The sequence below is a fragment of the Geotrypetes seraphini genome, chromosome 2 (genome assembly GCF_902459505.1).
Source record: "Geotrypetes seraphini chromosome 2, aGeoSer1.1, whole genome shotgun sequence".
NCBI lineage: Eukaryota > Metazoa > Chordata > Amphibia > Gymnophiona > Dermophiidae > Geotrypetes > Geotrypetes seraphini.
In genome coordinates, this window is record NC_047085.1 from 428,457,008 (window position 1) to 428,481,440 (window position 24,433).

Sequence of the window (24,433 nt, forward strand, 5' to 3'; positions counted from 1 at the left end):
CAGATGCCTTCCTTCTGGATTGGTCGTGCATGTTCCTCTATGCGTTCCTTCCTTTTCCTCTGATTCTGCGGACGCTAGTACATCTCAAGTCAGCTCACGCCGCCATGATTTTCAAAGCTCCTTGGTGGCCGAGGCAGCCGTGGTTCTCCCTTTTCCTCCAATTCAGTGTCAGGGAGCTTCTACTTCTGCCTGTGTTTCCTTCTCTGCTGTCTCAGTCAGGGTTCGCTGCTGCATCCCAATCTGCAGTCTCTACACTTAAAAGCTTGGTTCCTCTCCACGTGACTCCCTCCTTCGATTTCTCTCCGTCGGTGAGGGATGTTCTTGAGGCCTCTTGGAAAGAGTTCCACTCGCCATTGCTGCTCCCAGAAATGGACTAGATTTGCTGCATGGTGTACTGGGCATCGCCTGGAGCCACTTTCTGCTTCCTTGTCTTCAGTGCTGGATTATCTGTTGCACTTGTCTCGGTCTGGTCTCAAATCGACATCCATTCGAGTCCACCTCAGTGCGATTGCTGCTTTTCATCAGCTGCTTGATAGGAAACTGCTCTCTGTCTGGTTTCCCGATTTATGAAAGGCCTTTTCAATATTCATCCTCCACTCAAGCCTCCCCCGGTGGTTTGGGATCTTAATGTGGTTCTGGCTCAATTGATGAAACCTCCATTTGAACCCATTGACAAGGCTCATCTGAAGTTTCTCATTTGGAAGGTCTTGTTCCCGATTGCCCTCACATATGCTTGCAGAGTCAGTGAACTGCAAGCTCTTGTTGCGGACCCGCCTTACTGTTTTTCATTATGACATAGTGGTCCTTTGTACTCATCCTAAGTTCTTGCCTAAGGTGGTTTCGGATTTCCACCTCAATCAGTCCATTGTTCTTCCGATGTTTTTTCCTAAGCCGCACTCTCATCCTGGACTGTAAGAGGGCGTTGGCTTTTTACCTCCAACGCACCCAATCTCATCGGATGGCTCCTCAAATCTTCATATCTTTCGATCCCAATCGATTGGGGTGTCCTGTTTCCAAGCGCACCTTGTCCAACTGGTTGGCTGCTTGTATTTCCTTCTACGTTCAGGTTGGTCTCCCGCTGCAGGGTCGGATCACGGGGCATAAAGTCAGAGCAATGGCGGCATCTGTCGCTTTCCTCAGGCTAGCCACGAGTAGTCGCGGGTAATCCGCCAAAACAGTGGAGGGGGAAAAGCCGCCGGAGCGTCCGTGCAGTCGCTTTCAACAAGCTACTCAAATCTTAAAACGTGCCGCAAAGGTAAGGGGGAGGGAGATAGATTCAGGTAGGAAGGAAGGGGCTGCGTGCGCTCGGTAACCGTGCATGTCCCCTCCCTTAACTGAGAGGACAAGGCCATTCACCACTCCACGGGGCAGTGGATGGCCTTGTCCCCGTACCTGCAGTGAGCACCTCCCCCCCTCCACCATTTTGGTGGGGGTCCTTGTTTGCCAGAGGTTTTGGACTAGTGAGTTCAAACTGACGGACTCTAAAGTGCTCTACCTGCCTGAAGACAGTGCTTGCCAGGCACTGCTCAGGAGAGTCTGTGAGATTTTTCTTCAGGTACCACCCTGAGCATGGGACTGCTCCCTACCCAACCTCTGATTTTGCCAGGGGTCGTTTCTTTCAGCGACTGCAGTCCTGTCGGGCCCGTCAGGAGGCTGAGAATCCCTCCGTCGGTTACCCCACTTTCCGTCTTGCCCAATAACTGTGGCCCGCGCCCCCTTTGGTTCCGGTGGGTGCTCGGCTGGAGGTGATTCGGGATGGTTCTGCTTTTCAGTTTGCCCATTCCCTGTCAGATCATTTTCTAGCTTCTCCTTGTCAGGCACTGTGGAAGAAGCAGGTTTTTCGCCAGATCCTTAAAAGGATTGCTAGATCTCAGAGCTGTGGTTCCAGTGCCCCCTCCCAAGTCTGGGATTGGCAGGTATTCGATTTACTTTGTGGTGCCCAAGAAAGAGGGGACTTTTCAGCCCATCTTAGATTTGAAGGGGGTCAACAGAGCTCTCACATTTCCGTCTTTTTGCATGGAGACTCTGTAATCGGTGATTCTTGCGGTTCAGCTGGGGGAGTATCTAATCTTTCTCGACCTGATAGAGGCCTTCTTGCACGTTCCAATCCAGACCTCCCATTAGCGCTTCCTTTGTTTTGCGATCTTGGGCCAGCACTTTCAGTTCTGTGTGCTTCCTTTTGGTCTGGCCACGGCTCTCCCGGATGTTCACCAAGGTTATGGTGGTTGTCGCAGCGGCCTTGCTAACAGAGGGCATTCTGGTACATCCTTCCCTGGACAACTGATTCATTTGCAAAATCCTTCCAGGAGAGCACCTGGATCACTGCTCAGGTGGTGGAGTTCCTGCAGTCGCTGTGATGGGTTCTCAACCTTGCCAAGAGCCGGTTGGCCCCCTCGCAGTGCCTGGAGTAACTTGAGGTGGTGTTCGACACCTCCATGGGGAAGGTTTTCCTCCCAGAGGCCTGAGTAAGCAAATTACACTCTCAAATTCGCCTGCTTATGGCGTCCTGGGTGCAGGTTTACCTCCAAGTCTTGAGGTCAATGGCAGCTTCACTTAACGTGGTGAGGTGGGCTCAGGCCCACATGCGTCCTCTTCAGTACGCCCTGCTTCGGAGGTAGTGGCCCCAGATCCTCAGTCTAGATCACTCTGTTCCTCTGAGGGTCTTGGCTCGCTTCAGTATTCATTGGTGGCTCCAGACCTTCCATCTTGTTCAAGGGACGAGTCTGGATAAGTCACAGTGGACGGTGCTTCTCATGGCTGCCAATCTTCTCAGTTGGGGAGCTCTGTCTAGGTCACTCAGCTCAGGGCACCTGGTCCATGGAAGAAGCATCCTGGTCGATCAATGTTCTGGAAACCAGAACCATTCATTTAGCCTTCCACTCCTTCTTGTCAGGCAAATGGGTTCGCATTTGTCAGACATTGCCATGGCAGTGGCCTATGTCACTCATCAGGGGGGCATCAAGAGCACTCAGGTGGCACAGGAGGCAGCTCTGCTCCTTTTCTGGGCAGAGTTGCATCTTTGGGACATCTCGGCCTCCCACACAGCCGGAGTGGAGAATGTTCAAGCGGACTTCCTCAGTCGTCACACATTAGATCTTGGAGAGTGGTGTCTAAGCAGCCCCTAATGGACCTGATGGCGAGCACTGGAGCGTAAATGGAAAAAATCAAAATCCCCTTCTGACAGACAATCCTGGAGAGACAACATCAAGTTCAACAACACGGTATTGACAAAAGCAAGGAAAAATTTCTGTGGTGACAAAATCACCAGATCAAAAAACCAAACTAGTATACTGTTCAACATCTGGCGTAATTTAACCTCAGAAAATGACTCCACCTTCCCCTTCTCTCCCCCATCCGCAAACAACCTAGCCAAATTTTTTAACGAAAAGATCATTACCATAAAAAGTTCTTTCCCCCCAACCATCTCTTACAATTCTCTACCTCCCAACGACTCCAACTCTATCCCTGCTGATAGATCCTGGACTGCCTTTGAAATAACCTCCGAACCCCATATCTCTAAACTTTGTCTCAAATTGAAATCCTGCAAATGTATCCTAGATCCTTTCCCATCTTACCTTTGCGATAACATTCCTGCGCAGGCCATCTCCTCCCTTACCAATCTTGTAAACACTGCCCTACTATCTGGCCTGTTCTCCACAGAAATGGGACACATTGCCTTATCCCCTCTTCTGAAAAAAGCTGATCTCGACCCTTCCTCACCATCGAACTACCGCCCCATAGCAAATATCCCCCTCCTAACCAAACTGCTTGAGTCCATAGTCGCTACCCAGCTATCTTCTTACCTAGAGAGATTCTCCATTCTCCCCCCCCTATCAACATGGCTTTAGACCCAGCTTCAGCACCGAGTCCCTCCTTGTCTCCCTAATATCAAAGGTGCAACAACTACATTCTCAAAACAAATTTGCTGTTCTGTTATAATTTGACCTCTCCGCTGCTTTCGATGTCGTTCACCACGACATACTACTTTATCAACTTTCCGAGATAGGAATTGATTCCACCGTTCTTAATTGGTTCTCAAACTTCCTTCGCTCTCGCTCCTACACTGTCAACTCTAATGGCACCATGTCTGCTCCTTGGTCTCCTTCTTGCGGTGTCCCTCAGGGATCACCCCTATCCTCTATCCTTTTTAATATCTATATGCCCTCATTGAAGCTCTTCCAGCTTTCCCTCCTTGAAACAATCTACACATACGCCGACGATATCCTTGTCCTTCTTGAAACAGACCAGAACCTCACCAACCTCCACTATAACATAACATCCTGCATAATGAGACTCCACTCCTGGTCCCTCTCGGTACAGATGAAACTAAATGAATCAAAAACAAAATTACTCTGGCTCGGCCCAAAGTTAGAACACCTGCCCTCCCTCTTCACACTACCCTCAGGCGCTGCCTTATACCTTGAGTTCTCAAGCAAGGTCCTTGGCGTCATTATTGATTCCTCTCTCTCCCTCAACGACCACCTCAACTCCTTGACAAAATCATGCTTTTTCAACCTCCACATGCTAAGGAAAGTAAGACCCTGCTTCTGCCAAAAACATTTCGCTGTCCTTGTCCAATCCATCATCCTCTCCAAACTTGACTACTGTAATGCCATTTACCTATGCTTAACAAAAAAAAGCCTCCAAAGACTCCAGCTTATTCAGATTACAGCAGCCAAGCTGATCTTTGCAAAACGTAAATCTGACCACGTCTCCCCACTCCTGGCCAATTAAGATTATTCACGGCATCCTTCCTTCCCTAATCCCACTTTCCTTCAACTCCTCGTGCCCTGACTCTACCAGGACCGCCCATAAATTAAAACTATCCTTCTCCTCCCTACATGGTATTCTCCACGCAGGTAAACTGTGAAAATCACTTCTATTCAAAATCACAGGTCTCTGGAATGACCTTACCATCCCGCTGCGGAACCTGAGCTCCCTCCATTTATTCTGCAAGCAACTAAAAACCTGGCTCTTCTCTAACATGTAATTTATTTTTTCCCTTACTTTTCCACTCAACTTATAAACTTATGTAAACCTTTTCCTACCCTTTCTCATTTTTAAGTTCTTGTAAACCGTGCCGAGCTCTACTTCCGTGGAGATGATGCAGTGTATAAACTTAAGGTTTAGTTTAGTTTAGTCCTCTCGCGACGAAGTCCTGCGACTGACAAGTCAAACCATCGTGGTCCTTCAGAGTCTCGGCTTCGAGGTGAATTTTCCCAAGTCTCACCTCTGCCCGTCTCAGTCTCTCGAGTTCATCGGAGCGGTCCTGGATACAGTTCATCTCCGCTCCTTCTTACCTCAGCCTCATCAAGAGGCCCTTGTCTGTTTGTGTCAACTGGTGTCCCATCTGCCCGCGGCGCCTGCTCACCTCATGATGGTCCTCCTGGGTCACATGGCCTCCACGGTTCATGTGACTCCTTTTGCCAGATTTCACCTACGTATTCCTCAATGGATTCTGGCATCCCAATGGGACCAGGTTCGAGATCCTCTCTCTCGACGCATTGTCGTGACTCCTTTATTGAAGAGGTCTCTCTGTTGTGGATGCTGTCTTCCAATCTTTCCAGAGGTTTTCTATTTCAGGCTCCTCCTCCGCGAAAGGTCCTCATGACGGACTCGTCGACCTATGCTTGGGGGGCTCATCTGGACAGTCTGAGCATCCAGGGTCTTTGGTCCCATACCTTTGTCACATCAACCTTCTGGAGCTTCGGGCAATTTTCCTCGCTCTGAAGGCCTTTTGTCACCTGCTTCGCGACCAGATGGTGCTGGTTCGCACGGACAACCAGGTCACCATGTATTATATCAACAAACAGGGGGACATAGGGTCCAGGTCCCTGTGCCTGGAGGCGATGCGGCTCTGGGATTGGGCCATCCGCCGCAACATATTACTTCGAGCTGTCTACAATCAGGGCCAGAGGAACTATCTGGCAGATGGGTTTAATCGTCTGCTGCAGCCTCACGAGTGGTCGCTCCACTCCGGGACCCTGCGTCAGGTGTTTGCTCGTTGGGGGACTCCGGACATTGACCTGTTCGCGTCCCCCTTCAATCACAAGTTGCCCCGCTTCTGCTCCAGGGTTTATATCCCTCTCAGGATCGAGGCGGATGCCTTCCTTCTGGATTGGACGAACGAGTTCCTGTATGCGTTCCCTCTGATTCTGAAGACTCTCATCAAGCTCAAGTCTTCACGTGCCACCATGATTCTGATAGCTCCTCAGTGGCCCCGTCAACCTTGGTTCTCCCTTCTGTTGCAACTCAGTTCCAGGGAGCCTCTTCCTCTGCCTATTTTTCCTTCTCTGCTTACGCAGAGTCTGGGTTCTCTGCTTCATCCCAACCTCCAGTCTCTGCACTTAACAGCTTGGTTCCTCGAGACTTAATGCCCTCGTTCCAGTTCTCCCAGCCTGTGCTGGATGTCCTGGAGGTGTCTCGGAAGGAGTCCACTCGCCATTGTTACCATCAGAAGTGGACCCGCTTTCCTTCCTGGTGTGCTACTCGGCAGCCGAAGCCACTGTCCGCCTCCTTGTCTGCAGTCCTGGATTATCTGTTGTACTTGTCTGGCGCTGGGCTCAAGTCCTCTTCGGTTCCAGTCCACCTTAGTGCCATTGCTGCTTTTCATTAGCCGATTTCTGTTCATCCTGTGGTTTCCCGCTTCATAAAAGGTCTTTTCCATGTTCATCCACCCCTCAAACCTCCTCTGGTGGTTTGGGATCTTAACGTGGTCCTTGCTCAATTGATGAAACCTCCGTTCGAGCCGCTAGCGCAGGCTCACTTAATGTTTCTTACTTGGAAAGTTGTGTTCCTTATTGCTCTCACTTCTGCCCGTCGGGTCAGTGAGCTTCAAGCCTTGGTAGCGGACCCATCTTTCACTGTCTTCCATCATAAGGTGGTTCTCTGTACCCATCCTAAGTTCTTACCTAAGATTGTTTCTGATTTTCACATCAACCAATCCATTGTTCTTTCTGTGTTTTTTCCGAAGCCCCATTCTCACCCTGGGGAAGTGGCTCTACATTCTCTTGATTGTAAGTGTGCGCTGGCCTTCTACTTGAAGCGCACCGCTCCTCATCGTTCTGCTTCCCAACTGTTCCTCTCTTTCGATCCCAATCGCTTGGGTCGCTCGGTTTCTAAGCGGACCATTTCTAACTGGTTGGCCGCTTGTATCTCTTTCTGTTATGCTCAGGCTGGTCTCTCCCTGACAGGTCGAGTCACAGGCTACAAGATCCGAGCGATGGCGGCGTCTGTTGCTTTCCTCCGCTCGACTCCCATTGAGGAAATCTGTAAGGCTGCCACTTGGTCTTCAGTTCATACGTTCACCTCAAATTACTGTCTGGATGCTTTCTCCAGGCGTGATGGCCGTTTCGGCCAATCTGTTTTGCAACATCTCTTCTCCTAAATTGCCAACTCCCCCTCCATCCCTTTCTGGTTAGCTTGGAAGTCACCACATGTAGAGAATATACTGCCTGCTTGTCCTGGGATAAAGCACAGTTACTTACCGTAACAGGTGTTATCCAGGGACAGCAAGCAGATACTCTCGCAACCCACCCACCTCCCCATGGTTGGCTTCTTTGCTTGCTATCTGAACTGAGGACATGCTGAGGAGACGCATGCCCTAGGCAGGGCGGGAGGGGCATGTGCAGGTCAATCGCAAGCCTGAAGGTCTTCGAGCAAATCTGCTTGCAAAAACGTCCGCTAGGGGGCTCCGTCGGTGACATCACCCACATGTAGAGAATATCTGCCTGCTGTCCCTGGATAGCACCTGTTACGGTAAGTAACTGTGCTTTATGGGGGCGGGGTCTGGCCCGCGACTTAGCCTGTGTTTTAGATTTCGGCCACTTAATGTGATTGAGTTTGACACCCCTTCTTTAGAGGAAAGGCAGGAGAGGGAGAGATATGATAGATTTTAAATACCTACATGGCATAAACGTGCGTGAGGTGAGTCTCTACTAGTGCTGCCCGATTCACGATTCGAATCGGTTCGTTTTTGTAAAAAAACGGACTCACCAATAGCCCCGATTCAAGTTCATTCTTTTTTTCACCACCGGCCGCCAGGCTTGTTCCCATCTAATGTAACTTCCGGCTTTGCAAAACCAGAAGTTACATCAGAAGAAATGAAAGGACGTGGGAGCGTCGAGGGGGAAGCGAGCAGACCTAGTGCAGCGGACCTCGGAAGCAAAGGGTAACCGGCAGGAGGGCTGAGAAACGGCGGGAGAGGGCTGGGAATCGGCAGGGGGGCTGGTGAGTTTTGGGGGCTGGGGATGGAAGCTGAGAATCGGGCATGGGGGCTGGAGAAAATTAGAATCAGGCTGGGGAAGCTTAGAATCAGGCTGCCCGATTCACGATTCGAATCGATTTACCACAACAAAAAATTGGCCTCCTGATTTATTGACTGAAACTCGCCCCTAAAGCAGGAGCGGCAGCACTGCCTCTTACTGGCCTGCTGCTCCTGCTTTAGAGGGTGAGTGGGGAGGGTCAGTTGGGAAGTGGCTTCCCCGCATCAATTTACCTAATTTCAGCAGCCTGCCCTGCAGAAGATCGCTGGCTCTAGTGATCTTTGCAAGCTGCCATACATTGTCCGAGTTGTCTTCTCTCTGCCACGGTCCCGCCCCTTCTCTGATGTCAGAGGAGGGGTGGGGCCACGGCAGAGGGAAGACAACTCGGACGACGTATGTCAGCTTGCAAAGATCGCTAGAGCCAGCGATCTTCTGCAGGGCAGGCTGCTGAAATTAGGTAAATTGAATACGCAGGCCTTCAGGGGGGTGCAGATGTTCAGGGGAGGGGGCCCTGGTGTAGAAGTACACGGAGGAAGGGAGGGAAGAGGGGATTCAAAGAGACGTGCATATGCCGGACTTTGGGGGGAAGAAATAAGGGGTCTAAACAGAGGAGAGGGAGAGAGATGGTGGACAATAGGATTTAGGGATGAAAGTTACAGAAAGGGAGAGATGCTGGATGAAAGGGTAGTTGAGAAAAGGTGGATCTGTAGATGGAGATGAAAAAAAGGAAAGATGCCAGACCTCCAGGAGAATGAAGGGAAATGGAAGGGGAGGACAGAGATGGCAGGATAGATGGTTAGCATGGAGAAAGAAGAAAGGAGACCCTGGCAAGCAAGCTTTCAGAAGACAACCAGAGCCTGGGACCAACAAGATTTGAACAATGACCAGACAACAAAAGGTAGAACAAATAATTTTATTTTCTGTTTTGTGATTACAATATGTCAGATTTTAAACTTGTACCAGAGCTTTTGTTAAACCACAAATGTGAGCTAAGATTTAACAGAGCAAGGAAAAGTCTTTTTTGTTTGTTTGTTTTGTTTACACCACAGCGCCAGTGTGGTTAGGAGAAGGCATAGGGGGTGAAGAGGCTATTAAATAAACCCACCAGGATGTTTGAAAAAAACACCCAATTGGGCAGGAAATCGAAAAATCGATTCAGGAGGCTGAATCGAATCCAAATTTTTTTTTCCTGAATCGGGCAGCACTAGTCTCTACAGACACATGGGATCTCTTAACGAGAGGAGGAGGTAGTTGATGCTGTGAATGATAATAATAATAACTTTATTCTTATATACCGCCATACCCAGCGAGTTCTAGGCGGTTTACATCAATTAACAAATGATCTGCATTGACAAGCGTATTTACAACAAATTACAAGCAGATTTACAACAAATTACAAGCAGATTTACGATAGATTACAACAATTTACAACAGTCAGCAATGAAGGGAAGATGTACAACAATTTAACAGAAATTGCAGCTTTGATCGAACTAGACAAGGGAAGTAGAGAGTGAGACAAAGGGAGGGTCTGGTGAGGGAGGAAGGGGGCAGGGGTGGGGCCGGTGTTATGTGGGGTGAAGGGAAAATTAAGGGTCGTGTTTGCTGAATAGGTAAGTTTTTAGTAGTTTTCTGAAGGCAAGGTATGTGGGGGCCTCGAGTATCATCTGGGCTAGCCATGGGTTCGACTTGGCTGCTTGGAAGGCGAAAGTTCTATCGAGGAATTTTTTGAGAAGACAGTGTTTTGGCGAAGGGAAGGCGAACAGTTGAATTCTGCGTGATGTCCTGTTGTTGCAATAAAGATCAGACTGGATTGGCCATTTGGCATTATATCTGCTGTCATGTTTCTATTGGATAAGCAGTGGCTTTCCCCAATTCTACCTTATTAATAATTTATGGACTTTTTAGGGTTTTATTTTAACTTTTTGAAACAAATCACCTGTTCTATAAGAAACAATAGCTAAGAGCTTTATATTGGTACACAAAATTATAGTTTTAAGGGGGGAAACTGTTCTTGAGAGGTAGAAGCCAATTCTATAATAATTGCATGTTTCTATATGTTTTAGGTATGCTAAGAGATTTATTGATTTTGAGACTTTTCCTGTTAAAGCTTGAAATTGAAAACTGAACTGAATTTTGTTTTTTGTTCTAAATTTTAGACTATAGAGGGATTTCTCAGCAAGGATATCAGCTATTTAATTTCAAATAAGAAGGAAGCAAAATATGCTCAGTCTTTAAGGAAGCTCTCTCCAGTGTCAAGTCCAGAATCTATTCAGAATAACAAGAATGATTCATCGCATCTAAACAGCAGAAGAGACAGTTATGAAGGAAGTTCATATAAAAAATCTACAGAGGCAGTAAGTTGTTTTTTTAGTTTTAGTTTTTTGTTGGTTTGGGTTTGTTTTTGTTTTTTTAATCGATTATGTCCATGGCATGGTCCCATTTTTGTGGGCAGTTGGAAATGTCTTGAATTGGGTCATCTTTCAGTGACTTTGTACTGGTCATGATTTTTTTTTTTTACAAGACACAGTATGCTGAGAATACTTAAATAAAAATAAGATAATATCTTGTAACCTTAGTGTATATTTAAGAGAAATCTTCCCCTAAATGTAGTCCTTTTTTTTTTTTTACCTTGCAGAAAATAACTAGCTTTACTTAAATTTAGCTTCTTTTTTTTATCTTCTCTATGAAAACTGAGTGAACAATTTGACATCAAGATACAAAAAATATTTTCTAAATCTGGTTCACGTGTAAAGAGTGTTTGTAAAATGGTTCTTACAAAATTTAGAGTATATATGCATAAAGAGTAGATGTGCTGAAATATAACGCCTACTTTTACATGATCTGCACATTGTTTTATTGGAGCATACTTGTACCTCTTTGTAAGTACAATGAATTAGGTACAAAGTAGCATACATAAATTTTGAAAATCTGATTTCTTTGTCCAGCTAGACCAGTCTAGACAATGGGTTATGCTCACATGCTACATTCTTATCACCAGTTCCTCATCATATTTTCACTGGCTCCAATTACATATTGATGCATCTTACCACCAGTCATCACATCATTCATTTCTGCACAATACCATATTAAGCATGGCATCTCATTCATTTCAATTATCACGTACTATCTAGTGATGCCTTTATGCACACAGGACACTATGGCATGAAACTCATAATATTACTCATAGGACCCCTGAAGAAGACATTCTGTCGGAACACGGACCGTGTTGGGTCCAGGGTCCAAAGCTTTTCAGCGGACTGTGTCCATCCTTCTGCCTCCTGTTCAGTTCCTTCTGCCAAAAAGGTTTAATGATGCCAGGCTGATGGGTGCTCCTCTTCAGATAGGGGGAAGACTTTTTAGCATTTCTGCAGGCCTGGGAACGCATTATGTCCAACCAGTGGGTTCTGGATGTTATTCAATCGGGCTACAAGCTGGAATTTGCCCATCCTCTGACAGATTGGTTCGTAGACTCTCCTCCAGGGCACCCGGACAAAGTGGTCAGGGTGCAAGTTACTGTTCAAAAATTGCTGGATATTCAGGCCATAGAGCCAGTGCCTCCCAACCTCTCAGGCCTTTATCATGCCAAAGGAAGGCTCTGAGTTTTGGAGACCTATTCTGGATCTTGCGCATGTGAACGAGGCTCTCGGGGTTCTTCACTTTCGTATGGAGACAGTAAGATCTGTCATTGCAGAAGTGGTACCGGGAGAGTTCCTTGCCTCTCTGGATCTCACAGAGGCTTACTTGCAGATCCTGATTTTTCCAGTTCGCTGCAAATTTTCTTTGGTTTTACGTCTTAGAAAATATTACCAATTCTCAGCTCTGCCATTCGTCCTCAAGATTGCTCCTCGGACCTTCACCAAGGTGATGGTAGTTGTGGCAGCTCACTTGTGGAAAATGGGTTTGCAGTAGTGCTGCCCAATTTACGATTCAAATCGCTTCACTGATTCACTTTGGGTGAATTGATTCGAATCGATTTGTTTGTATAAGAAACCAAACTCACCGATTCAAGTCAGCGACTCGGAACCCTTATAGAGAACTGTTCGGGCTTTCCCTCTGCCGCTGGAGTCCATCTAATGTAACCTGCTCTGCACGTGCTGCTTGACCAACAGCCACAGAATCTAAAGGCCAATTCTGCTCCTCTTTATTCTTGCACGCTCTACTCTCAAGCCTCCGAGTACACCTCTTTCACTGCTACCGCTGTTTTCCACCAATGAGCACTGAGGTATACCTTCCGCTTCCTAGCAGCTGACAGCTCAGTCCACACATCCTGCCCTGCCCAGGTGGAAGGCAGGCTAGGGGTGTGGTTAAGGCTACTGAATTGAATACAGAGAGCGACGTCCACAAAATGCAAGGGTTATGAGTTGGTGATGTCAGGGACAGAGCTTCGTTCGGGCCCTGTCTCGCGGAGATAAAGAAAGAATGTCATTTCCTGCGGGACAGGTCTGGCAGCTATAGGCAGCCCGCCATGGTTTGGTTGAGAGGCGTGCCGATGCCACGCAAATTGCTGAGATACCAGTGTAGTATGGTAACCCTTCTCTGGCCCGGCAGGCAAGCAGTTAGCTTTGTGCAGGGCAGGCTGCCGTATTAGCTAAAGCTAAGACCGGGGGGGACATGCAGGCCTTCTTTTGGGGGGAGCAGGCCTTCAGGGGGACACCAGGCCTTCATAGGAACATGCAGGCCTTTGGGGGGGGACCTGGTGTAGAATTACACGGAGGGAGGGAAGTGGGGTTTAAAGAGATGTGCATATACCAGACTTGGGAGGGAGGGAAGAAATAATGAATATAAAAACAGAGGAGAGGGAGAGAGATGGTGGACAATAGGAGGGAGGGAGGGAAGGAATATGATGATTGAAACACTAATTAAAGAAAACATTGTACAACACTTGGAGGACCATAATCTATTAAGGGCTAGTCAGCATGGCTTCAGGAAAGGGAAGTCATGTTTGACAAATTTACTGCAATTCTTTGACAAAGTGAAAAAACAATTGGATAGTGGCAATCCAGTGGATATAATTTACCTGGACTTTCAGAAAGCATTTGACAAGGTCCCACATACAAGGCTCTTGAAGAAACTAATATGCCATGGAATAGGGGGAGAAGTGCACAGATGGATCGGAAAATGGCTAGAAAACAAGGCAGAGGGTTTGCATAAATGGGAAATACTCGGACTGGGAGGAAGTGACTAGCGGCGTGCCCCAGGGCTCGGTTCTTGGACCTATATTGTTCAATATTTTTATAAACGACCTGGAGGAGGAAACATCATCCAATATAATTAAGTTTGCTGATGATACAAAACTATGTCGGGCGGTTGGCACTCAAAGGGACTGCGAGGACCTCCAAAAGGATCTAAACCAACTGGAAACCTGGGCGAACAAGTGGCAGATGAACTTTAACATAAACAAATGCAAGGTGATGCACCTAGGAAAGAAAAATAAAGAACATGAGTATATGATGATGGGGGTGAAGTTAGCAAAATGCAAACAAGAAAAGGATTTGGGGGTACTGATCGACAGTACCCTTAAACCATTGGTACAATGTGCGGCGGCGGCAAAGAAAGCAAACAGGATGTTGGGCATAATTAATTAGGGGATTACGAGTAGATCGGAAAAGGTTATAATGCCGCTTTACAGAACAATGGTCAGACCGCATTTAGAATACTGTGTTCAACACTGGTCTCCATACCTTAACTCTTAGCATAACTCTGCTGGAGAGAGTGCAGAGGCGAGCCACGAAACTTGTCAAAGGGATGGAGCATTTGGATTACAAAGATCGACTCAGGAAACTGGGACTGTTTACCCTCGAGAAGAGAAGACTGAGGGGGGATATGATAGAGACTTTTAAAATATTAAAAGGATTTGACAAAATGGACCATGAAACAGCATTACTAATATTTTCAAATGTGACACGGACTAGAGGTCATAGCCTGAAACTGAGTGGCAGTAGGTTCAGGACAAATGTCGGGAAGTTCTGTTTCGCGCAGCGCGTGGTGGGTGCTTGGAATGCACTCCCCGGGGAGGTTGTGGAGGAGACTACTGTACTGGGATTCAAGCGCAAGTTGGATATACACCTTCTTGCATATCATATTGAGGGATACGGTAATTCTGGATCTTCAAAAAGGAGTACTTAAATGGGCCGCCGCGGGTGCCGATCGCTGGACTAGATGGACCTCGGTCTGATCTGGCGAAGGCGTTTCTTATGTTCTTATGAATAGACAAAGAAGTTGGACACAAGGGATGGTGTGGAGGGGGGAAGAGATACTGGATAGGAAGGTAGTTGGGAAGAGAAAGGGAGAGATATTGAACCCTGCAGTGTTGGGGAAGGAGGAAGAGATGCTGGATGAGAGGGTAGTTGAGAAAAGGAGAGATGGTGGATCTGGGGATGGTGGGGTCCATCGCTGCAGCTGCGGGGATGGAGATGGAAAAAAGGAAAGCTACCAGACCTCCAGGGGAGGGAAGAGAAATGGAAGGGGAAGACAGAGATGGAAGATAAATGTTTAGCACAGAGAAAGAAGAAAACAACAAATGGGCAGGAGACCCTGGCGAGCGAGTTATCAGAAGACAAACAGAAACCAAAGCCTAGAACCAACATGATTCGAATAATGACCAAAAAACAAAAGGTAGAAAAAATAATTTTATTTTCTGTTTTGTGATTACAATGTCACATTTGAAATGTGTATCCTGCCAGAGCTGGTGTTGGACTGTGAACGTGAGCTAGGATTTAACAGAGAGAGGAAAAATCTTTTTTGTTTGTTTATTTTGTTTACACCATAATGCCAGTATGGTTAGGAGAGGGCAAAGGGGGTGAAGAGGCTATAAAATAAACTCACCAGGATATTTGAGAAAAACACCCCAAAAAAACCACCCAATTGGGCAGGAGAATTGAAAAATCGATTCAATAGGCTGAATCGAATCTAAATTTTTTTTTCCTGAATTGGGCAACACTAGTTTGCAGGTGCACCCATACTTGGATGACTGATCAGAGTCCCCTCGTTTGCCGAGAGTCAGCGCACTGTGGATCAGGTGATCCAGATCCTGGAGGACCTCAGGTGGATTCTGCATTATAGAAAGAGCAGTTTGTTGCCCACGCAATCTCTGGGGTACCTGGATGTTCTTTTTGACACGGTAGTGGGCCGCGTCTATCTTCCAGAGTACAGAGGCACACAGACAGAAGCTGTGTAGTTAGATTTCTTCTCTTCTAGCCAAGGCAGCTCCATCAGCCTGGAACTATCTTTAGGTCCTGGGGTCCATGGCGGCCACACGGGATGTAGTATTGTGGGTGAGGGTGCACTTGCATCCTCTCCTGCATGCATTGCTCTCCCGCTGTGCTCTGCACAAGGATGCATTACAGACGTCTCTTCTTTGGACTCTGGAGGCTAGAGCCAGTATGAATTGGTGGCTCCTTCCATAGTCTCTCCTATAGGCATGCTGCTGTGGATTGCTTCCTGGATCATTGTGATGATGGATGTCAGCTTTCAGGGCTGGGGAGCCCATTGTACTTGTCATCCCATTCAGGGGTGTTGGTCCCCTTCTCAGATGAAATGGTTGAGGGCCATTCGTTTAGCTCTGATGTGATTACAGAAGACTCTGGAGGGCCAAGCAGTTGCGGTCTTCTCAGACAATGTGACAGTGATGACTTTTGTCAATTGCCAAGGAGGTACAAAGAGTGTATCTCTGGCTCTGGAAGCCTGCCTGCTCTTTCACTGAATGGAGCATCACCTCCAGGCGCTCTCAGCAGCGCTTGTGGCAAGAATTGACAATGTTCAAGCAGACTTTCTCAGCAGACAAACTGGATCCGGGCAGTGGGTACTGTCCTCGGCTGCATTACAAGCACGACCTCATGGCCACAGAACAAAACAGGAAGGCAGACCTCTTCTGTCGAGGAGCCAAGCCAGGCAATGAGGGTCTCGACGCTCTAGTTCAGCCGTGGCCACAGGGAGTTCTTCTGTATGTTTTTCTCTCTGGCCCATGATCATCCGAGTCGTTTGGCGAATTGTGGCCCATGAGGGCCGGGTAATTCTGGTAGCTCTGGACTTGCCTTGTAGACTGTGGTACGCAGTTCTGATGCGTCTGCTTCAGTGTTGCGTCCTGCAGTTCTGCACACATTCGGACATTCTTACGCAGGGTCCAGTATGCATGGAGGATCCAAATCTTTGCTCTTACAGCATGGCTATTGAGCATGCAGCTTTAGTGCACAAAGGTTATAAGTCATTGCCATTCTGCTCAAGTGTAATAAGTCGACTACTGTGTCTGCCTAAGCTAAGGCTTGGAAGACTTTCCAACATGGGTGTGATCAGGAGAAGGTAGAGCTGTATACTGCTCTGATTTTGGTGGCTCTTGCATTCTTCCAATCGGGGCTTGATAAAGGCCTTTCAGGTCCAAATTGCTGGGCTCTCTTGTTTCTGAGCCTGGGATCATCCTGAGCACCAGACTGTGCTTGGTCACCATTACTTTCACAAGACGTGTCTCGGAAATCCATTCTTGCTCTTCTTGAGAGCCTTTCCTGCAAATATAAGATACTGGTATTTCCTTGTGCATGGTCCCCCTCTTTTCTGCCGAAGGTGGGTTTCTGCTTTCCATGTTAATTAAGAGGTGTTTACCTGTTTTTCAGCCTTCTGGTTCAAGTTCAAGTTCACGTTTATTTGATAAATCGCCTATATAAGACATTCTAAGCGATGTACAATTAAAACAGATTATGGGGAGACTAACAATCTTATTAGTAAGAAATTAAAAACAAAAATTGTTAACAACTTATAAAAAACAAAAAGCAAAGTAAAAAAGAACACATAACTCATTAACAGCAAATAAAAAGCAAAAATAACAAGAAATTTAGTGATTTCTCTGTACATATAGTTTAATGACAAAGATGCAGGATCACATCTTGAGAAAATTGAATGTGCGCAGGGTTCTTCTGCGTTATCTGAAGATTTACTAATGAGTTTCATCTCTGACCATCTGTTTGTGCTGACTCATTCTTCTAAGTGGAGTGTTCACGCTTCCAAGGCCACTATTTCCAAATGGATCTGAAAGGCCATTTCGTCGGCCTACATTCTTTCTGGGCAACAGTCTCCCATCTCTGCATTCTACTAGAAGTGTGGCTTCTTCATAGGCTGAAGCTAGAGCGGTCTCTCCAGAGGAGATTTGCAGGGCAGCAATGTGATCCACATTGCACACTTTAAAAAAAAAAATTTTTTTTTACCTTATGGAAGTGGCAGCAAGATAGGACTCTGTTTTTGGGCCCTCTGTCTGGCACCGTCGGCCCACCCTAGCTCTTTGGAACTGCTTTTATACATCCCACTTGTTTAGAATGTCTCACCTATTGCACTGGAAAAGGAGTTTGTTCTTACCTTGATAATCTTTTCCAGTAGATAGATGAGACATTCTAGACTCCTGCCCTGTCCTTCCTGCGCCTGCTTACTGTCTCATTTTGTTTATGCTTCTCCAAGTTGCTCTTGGATGCCAGTCAGTCCTTTGGGGTTTTGAAGTATTCTGTATATATGTGCATGCTTCTTTTGATGCCTTTTAGATGTTTCAATTTGAGTTTACATATTGAGCACTGATCAGAAAGTAAGGCAAAGACAGCTCAGACCTGTTGGCAAATTTTAACCACAAATGTGACACAACCAGATTAGAGAATCGCTCAGTGTGATCATTTTAATATTAATGACCTCGTACTACATTTGCATGGCAGTATCCTAGACTGCTAAAAAAAACTCGGAAAAGACCTTGGTAAGCTGTTTCGATAATCTGCTGATAAAATACATGCACGCTAAATCGTCTGGAACCGGTTTAGCGAGCACATTAATGGCAGATTTAGTTTTGAGAATCTGCCCCTCAGTTGTTAGCTATTTGATGCCCCCTGCTGGGCAACTTTGAGCCCTTCTGTGTAACTGACCGCAGTAATAGGGTTTTCCAAATTGAGAAGTAAGCACAGCTATTAAATCAGTGCATACTGTGGGAGTGGGCATGTAATGTCGTTTCTGTGAATCTATGCAGAATATGTTAAAGAAGAGCTGCAGATGGGCTTGAGATGGGAGGGATAGCTTTAGGTGGAATAAATATGAATAAACTATTCTTATGCAGAGTAAGTCAGTGGGAGGAGATGTGCGTTTGAAGATATTACTTAAGATGATGTGAATAGGGCCTTTTGAAGGTATTATTTTCTGATGAACATTTACCCGTGCAGAAAGAAGCGGCGGACATCTGCAGCTATTTTGTACTAGTGCTTAAATAAACAGATTTTGCACTTTTTTTCTGCAAAAATAGTGAAATAGTGATATTTTCTATCTAATTTATATTTGTTTAACATTTTTTTTTCTTTTACAGAAATGTATAAGTAGAGGAAAATCTTTAGTTGAAAAAGTTATCAAGGAGCAGGTAGGTACCTGAATTCTTTGGCAGAGTATTAATCATGTGACTTGATATTTACTCTCCTCCCCCTCCTTTTTACTAAGCCACGGTAGAGGTTTCTACTGTGGCCCAGAGCGCTAAATGCTCTGACACTGCTCTGATGCTCATAAGAATTCTATGAGTGTTGGAGCAGCATTGGTTGTTTTTTGGGGTTTTGTTTTTTTTTTTTGCAATTTAAATTTGATCATCAAAGTAAAATACAGGCATCCAAATAAGAAATTAAGGATACAATCTTTATAAAGGCAATATTACCAAATCCAAGTCCACATCATGGGGTGTTATACAGCTGAAAACTTTGCTTCAGGAAATTTTTATTTAAATGTATTTAAAAAAGGAAAAAGCAGAACTTCCAAATATTCTCTTTATATACCCTATTTAACTTAGAGTGTGTGCGTGTGTAAAGGACATACGAGTCCTGACAATAGGTGATATTCCTTAATTTGCAAGTTGATTGCAGAAGGATATGTTCTTCATCTCCGCTGCCTTCTCCTGTACTGTAGAGCCCTCAACCTCAGGTTTTTCCTTCTGTAAGAGAGTTGAAAAGGTATGATTTTCATCTGCTTTGATAATTCTTTCTTTTATTCTTTTTGTGTTTTTTTTATCCGAGTTTGAGGCTTTTGGTGCTGGAGAGGTTATTTATTTATTTATAAACTTACTATACCGCCTGGAGTCGCAACAGTTTCCAATTAAACATACACAAAGCAAGAAAAACAAAACAAAAACATTCTTGAAAACCTCATCAACATGCAGTTTATATAAAAATCAAATTTGCAAATCCTTCAATAACATATTAAAAGAATACAAGAAATGGCCAACACTGTAGGAAAGACGGATCAGAAATATGCATCTACAAACAGTTTGGTTTTCAACATCTTCTTAAAGCTGTAATGATCTGTGTATAATCTTAATTGCCCAGTAAGATTGTTCCAATATGATATTCTGGCAATGGAGAACATTTGGAGTTGAGTTGCCACATATCTTATATTATCAGATGCTACCAATTTCATTTTTCCCCTCAGATCATAGTGCTTGGAGGTTTCTAAATCTCCCATAAAGATTGAAACCAGTGTGACACGGTTTGATATATTATTTGATGTACCAGGGACAGCACTTTGGACTGAAGAAATGGGAACACATAAGCCGCTACTATCAAAAACTCTATTGGCTGCCCCTAGAGGCGCGAACCTGTTTAAGTTTTCTTGTCTGTGTTATAAATCAATATTTGGTCTGGCCCCCACTTACCTAGTTTCCCATTTTAATCTGGCAAGTTCTTTCAGGCCCACACGAAGAATACATCTGTTCACCTATCAGACAATAAAAGCCTGCCACTACAAAAGATTCTTGGACAGAACTCTTGCCTTCCAGGCAGGCAAATGGAACGATTGGCTTAGTAACTTTATCACGCTCTCCTCATCCTACTTCAATTTTAGAAAATTGGTAAAAATGAGTTTGTCCAATCGATTTGTAAACTAAGAATCTACACAGCTCTGCTAAGAACTATATAGCTTTCCAATTCTTTCATTATGTAAGATTGTACTGTTGACTTTGATTGTAACCTCTTCGCTGATTGTCCAACGCTTCTTGCTGTAAACCGCCTCAAACTTCCATGGCTTTGGTGGTATATAAGAATAAAATTATTATTATTATTATAAAAATTATTATTTAAACGGAATTCTTTGCTCAATCAGTAGGCAGTGCAAGCTTTTCGATGTGGAGGTTATATGTGCTACCCTCGTTACCCCACTAATCACCCTAGCTACAGAATTCATAAGCACCTGCAAAACCTTCAATTTTGTTTTAGGCAAGCCCAGAAACAAGGAATTACAGTAGTCCAGCCTTGTCTTGATAACCCTGGAACAGATCTGCCTGGGAGAAGGTGCAGACTTTGGTCAGATGTCTGCAGCTGGCAAGGCAATCCTTGGGTTCCTTTCCAGCCAGTCTCCATTGGATCTCGTGGAGCTTGGAGTCCGTTCCCCTTGAAGCTAGCTCATATCCTGATTTATTAGGTGCTTGAGTGCAGGCTGTTTGGCTCTGGTTTTGGTCCAGCAGGGCTTGATATGTGCCGGATTCATAATTACACCCCCATCCCCACTCACATGTGGAACTGTGGGGGTTGAGGTCTCAGTCCAACTTTAGTCTCACTGGCAGCCCAAAGATTCGTGGATTGGTTTGCTTAGCAAGAGGCAGTACCTTCTCCATTCCCAGCTTCTGTGACAGCTGTAGCAGGCTAGCCCAGCACAGGCAGACAGTAAGGTACTGCCTGTTGAAGTCTGTGGGATAATCAGGTGGAGGAGTCTGATTTTTGCTGTTAAAGGCTTCTGGGGCTGTAACTAGAGTCCCCCACCTCCAAATACATCTTCCCTAAATTTTTTGACCCTTTGGGGGGAGGGGGATCCCAGGCCATTTTAGCATGACCTTGCTGCCGCAGCAGCCTTTTTGAATTTTTCCAATTTTTAATAAAAACCTCAAACCCCATTCAGTTTGGTTTAAAAACATTTGGGATGGACACCTTCAGTGGAGATATCCTTATATCATGCCAGATTTGCAACAGATGGCTGATTGAACAGAGGCTGTGGGGCATGTGAGGGAGGGACAAGAGCCCCATCTGGCACCCTTAAGACTCGGGGATTATAGAGGGCCCCTTTTCCAAGAGGAAAAACCATTCCAGAACCTTGAGATGGAGCACGGGCAAAGCGCATGTGCGTTGATGCTGCAGAACCCAGGAAATTGCAAAGTGAAGCCCATAAAGGCGACCTGGGGGTCCCTAGTCAGGGATTTAACCCAGATTTTGTCAATTTATTGTAGAAAACTTACTTAAACTGGGGTTTGTTTGGGGTTTTTTTTCCATAATCTTTATTCATTTTTACATCTTACAACAAGTGTATCAATAAATTGACAATTGAAATTAAGTACATCACTTGAATTTCTTTCATATTTAACTGTTGAGGCTTTCCACAGCGGTTGAGGGGGCAATGCTGACTGCTCATGGGGAACATGTTGTGACAGGGAAGCTCCTGTCACGGTGAAAACTACTACTAAAACTCCCCAGAATGCAGCACAAGGCTGGATAAAACCAGGCATGGAGTCAGGACAGCTGGCTCAGGCAAAAGAAGGCAAGCCCAGGCAGGTTCCAGCACAGCTGAAGAGCCAATTAAGAAAGGCTCTGCAGACCACTGATTGCCCCTATCACTCCTTTCCTGAAGTCAGGGAGAAACCTGAGGCTAATTTAGAAGGGGGTGGAGTCAGACCCCGGGGTTGGCCTTATAGGAAAGATCAATTTACTGGAGAAGGGAGGAAACTAGAGAAGGAACGAGAGTGAGGAGAGAGGAGAACCAGAAAGAGTGGTTGAGAAGCCAAACTACTCACGTGGGTTCCAGGTCACAGAGGGTGCCTCAAGACCAGCAGGAACGTAGGGCAAGAAGCCCACACCTAGGGAAAGGTGTTACTGCCCTGGAGAGGTATTGTGACTGGCAACTCAAGTCCCAAAGAGCAGGGCTGGGAAAGCCTCCCCAGAGAAAAGCTGCAGATAGTTTTGCAGACGTACAGAGAGGGGGAGGGGAAGCCCAAACAGAAAGAAGTGAAGAAACTTCAAGCCAGAGTTCCCGGGAGTGTGAATGGGAAATGGACAGCGTGCTAAGTAATGAGATAAGTGAAGAAGGCATGGACCGGGGAGAATATGATGTTTGCATGTCCTAAGTTAAACTCCTGAAGAACGGTCTCCTATGGTTTGTATACCCGACAGCATGAGCAGTGCGGGCAGAGTTAACAAGGTGCTAATAAAGTGTTAAACAAATGCAGAGAGCTGAGAAGGAAAGGCTGGATGCAAGCCGTGCTCAGCTAGCTAGGCTCGTAAAAGGTGAAGTCCAGAGTAAGCGCAATCAAGCCCGGCAGGGGCTACGAGCCAAGGAAAGCATTAACTGACTTATACGTTTGCTGGGATTTTACTTGTGATAAGGAAGGGCAATCTTGCTCCTTAGTAGAACCTGGACTGTAAGAGTATAATGTGGGAGAGGCACTCTAAGCACTGTAACCAACTGAAGTGAATGTTTTATGTTTTTCCTTCTGCTGTTTTATTTTCTTTGAACTTTGGGTTAGTAATAAACCTGATACTATATTCTAAAGAATCCGGTATCCGGGTCTTCCTTCCACTGCCCTATAAAAGGCGTATTAAAAATCTTACTTGTGGTCCGGGCCGCAGTTTCCCCCTTACTCAGGGATGGGCCCGGTCACAATGTCCTCTCTAAGTGCACTTGCTTCAGCAGAAATTCCTGATCAGAAGCTAAAGGAACAGTCTGAAAATGACGGGGGGAGACAGGAAGTTGGATTCTATGCCTTTACTGTCCCACAGTGAATTTTCCCTTTTCTGGGATTTCAGAGTCACAAGTAGAGGCTGGAGCCAGGAGATGGTAGTCCCTGTTGAGCAAGGGACAGACCCAACAATATGCTGCTTGTTTAAAGCGATTGTGTTGCTAGAGCTTATCCCAGAGTTTCTGTGGGAGTTAAAACTTGGATTCTCTGCATGCTGTAGTGACGCAGTGCTTGATTGAGTGCTTCCCAGGTGCAGGCTTCATTTTTTCTGTTGCATCCGGATCTTACTGCCCTAATCACAGAGCATTGGGAGTAGAGAATGACACGGGGAAAAAATCTGTCCCCGTCACTGCACCGTCCCCGGCCCACCATCCTCTGCACCACCCCGTCACCGCCGTTCCCGTCACCGTCACCGCCTTCCTTTTCACCGCCCTGTCACCGCCACTGCCATCCCATTCACCGTCCCCGTCTAGCACCCATCTTCTTCCCTCCGCTCCCCCGTAGTCTGGCATCTGTCTTCTGCCCTTCCAGCGTCTTCTCCCCACTCTGCCTTCCACATTTCCTTTCAGGGTCTGTTCCTCTCTACCCTCTTTCAATGTCTGTTCTATTCCTTTCCACCACCACCCTTCCCTCCCTCCTTTACCATCTGTTCCTTTCTACCACCCTTCTTTCATATCTTCTATCAGTCCCCCCACCATCTCTAGCAGTCTCTCTTCTCCCTTACCATGAGCAAATAGAACTTCTGAAAATTGTATTGCTGAGGCATTATTTCTAGTACGCCTTTTTTTCCAGATGGATAATGACATCGATTTTATAATTCTTACTGTCTGCTCTGATTTCATTCACAATTTGGTTTGTGTTTTGTACCTGAGGATTCCATGAGGCATTTAACCTTTTCCTGTCTCTTCTGTGATTTCAAGTTGATTCCTTCAATAATGGAGTCTCAAGGCAGTAGCAGTTTTCTATTTTGGGCTCTTTTGACATTGTTTAAGGAATTTCTTGTACATTTGGTGCTGGTCTTCTTTGATGAGGTCACTTCAGAATCTATTTCCAAGGAAGAGGAACTTTTTCCCTTTCACCCCCTCCTTCCTTGTGTGAGCCGGAACACGCGGTCCCCGCAAGCAAGTAATTTTATATCATTTTCATTCTATTCATTCATAGAAATTAAAGTCTAGATAATGCCAGTCACATAACAAAACATGATTTTACAAAAATAATTCCCTGCACAGTCAAGCCTGCAAGGATTACTAGATGTCTTTCAGCAGCTCCCCTCCCTCCCCCTTACCTTTGTGGCCAAGTCAAAATGATCTACCAACAATAAAATTTTAAAAACACAAAGCACGCTGTATGCAGAGAAAATGTTAATTATCATTTATATTCCGCGGGTTTTCAAAGAGGTCAAGGCAGATGACTTTATGCAATGTCACCTCAGTAACAACTATACAAATATTCCCCC

The 24,433-nt window shown here is 45.8% G+C and overlaps 1 protein-coding gene across 5 annotated transcripts in view; it reads left to right on the forward strand.

Annotated features, from left to right (window-relative positions):
* DBF4 (DBF4 zinc finger) overlaps positions 1-24,433 on the forward strand; it is a 151,034-nt gene that overhangs the window by 22,865 nt on the left and 103,736 nt on the right. For all 5 annotated transcript variants that reach the window (XM_033931229.1, XM_033931226.1, XM_033931230.1 and 2 more), the window contains exons 4-5: positions 10,421-10,618; positions 18,586-18,636. In XM_033931229.1, the coding sequence (XP_033787120.1) occupies positions 10,421-10,618; positions 18,586-18,636 (249 nt within the window). The remainder of the gene's footprint in view (positions 1-10,420; positions 10,619-18,585; positions 18,637-24,433) is intronic.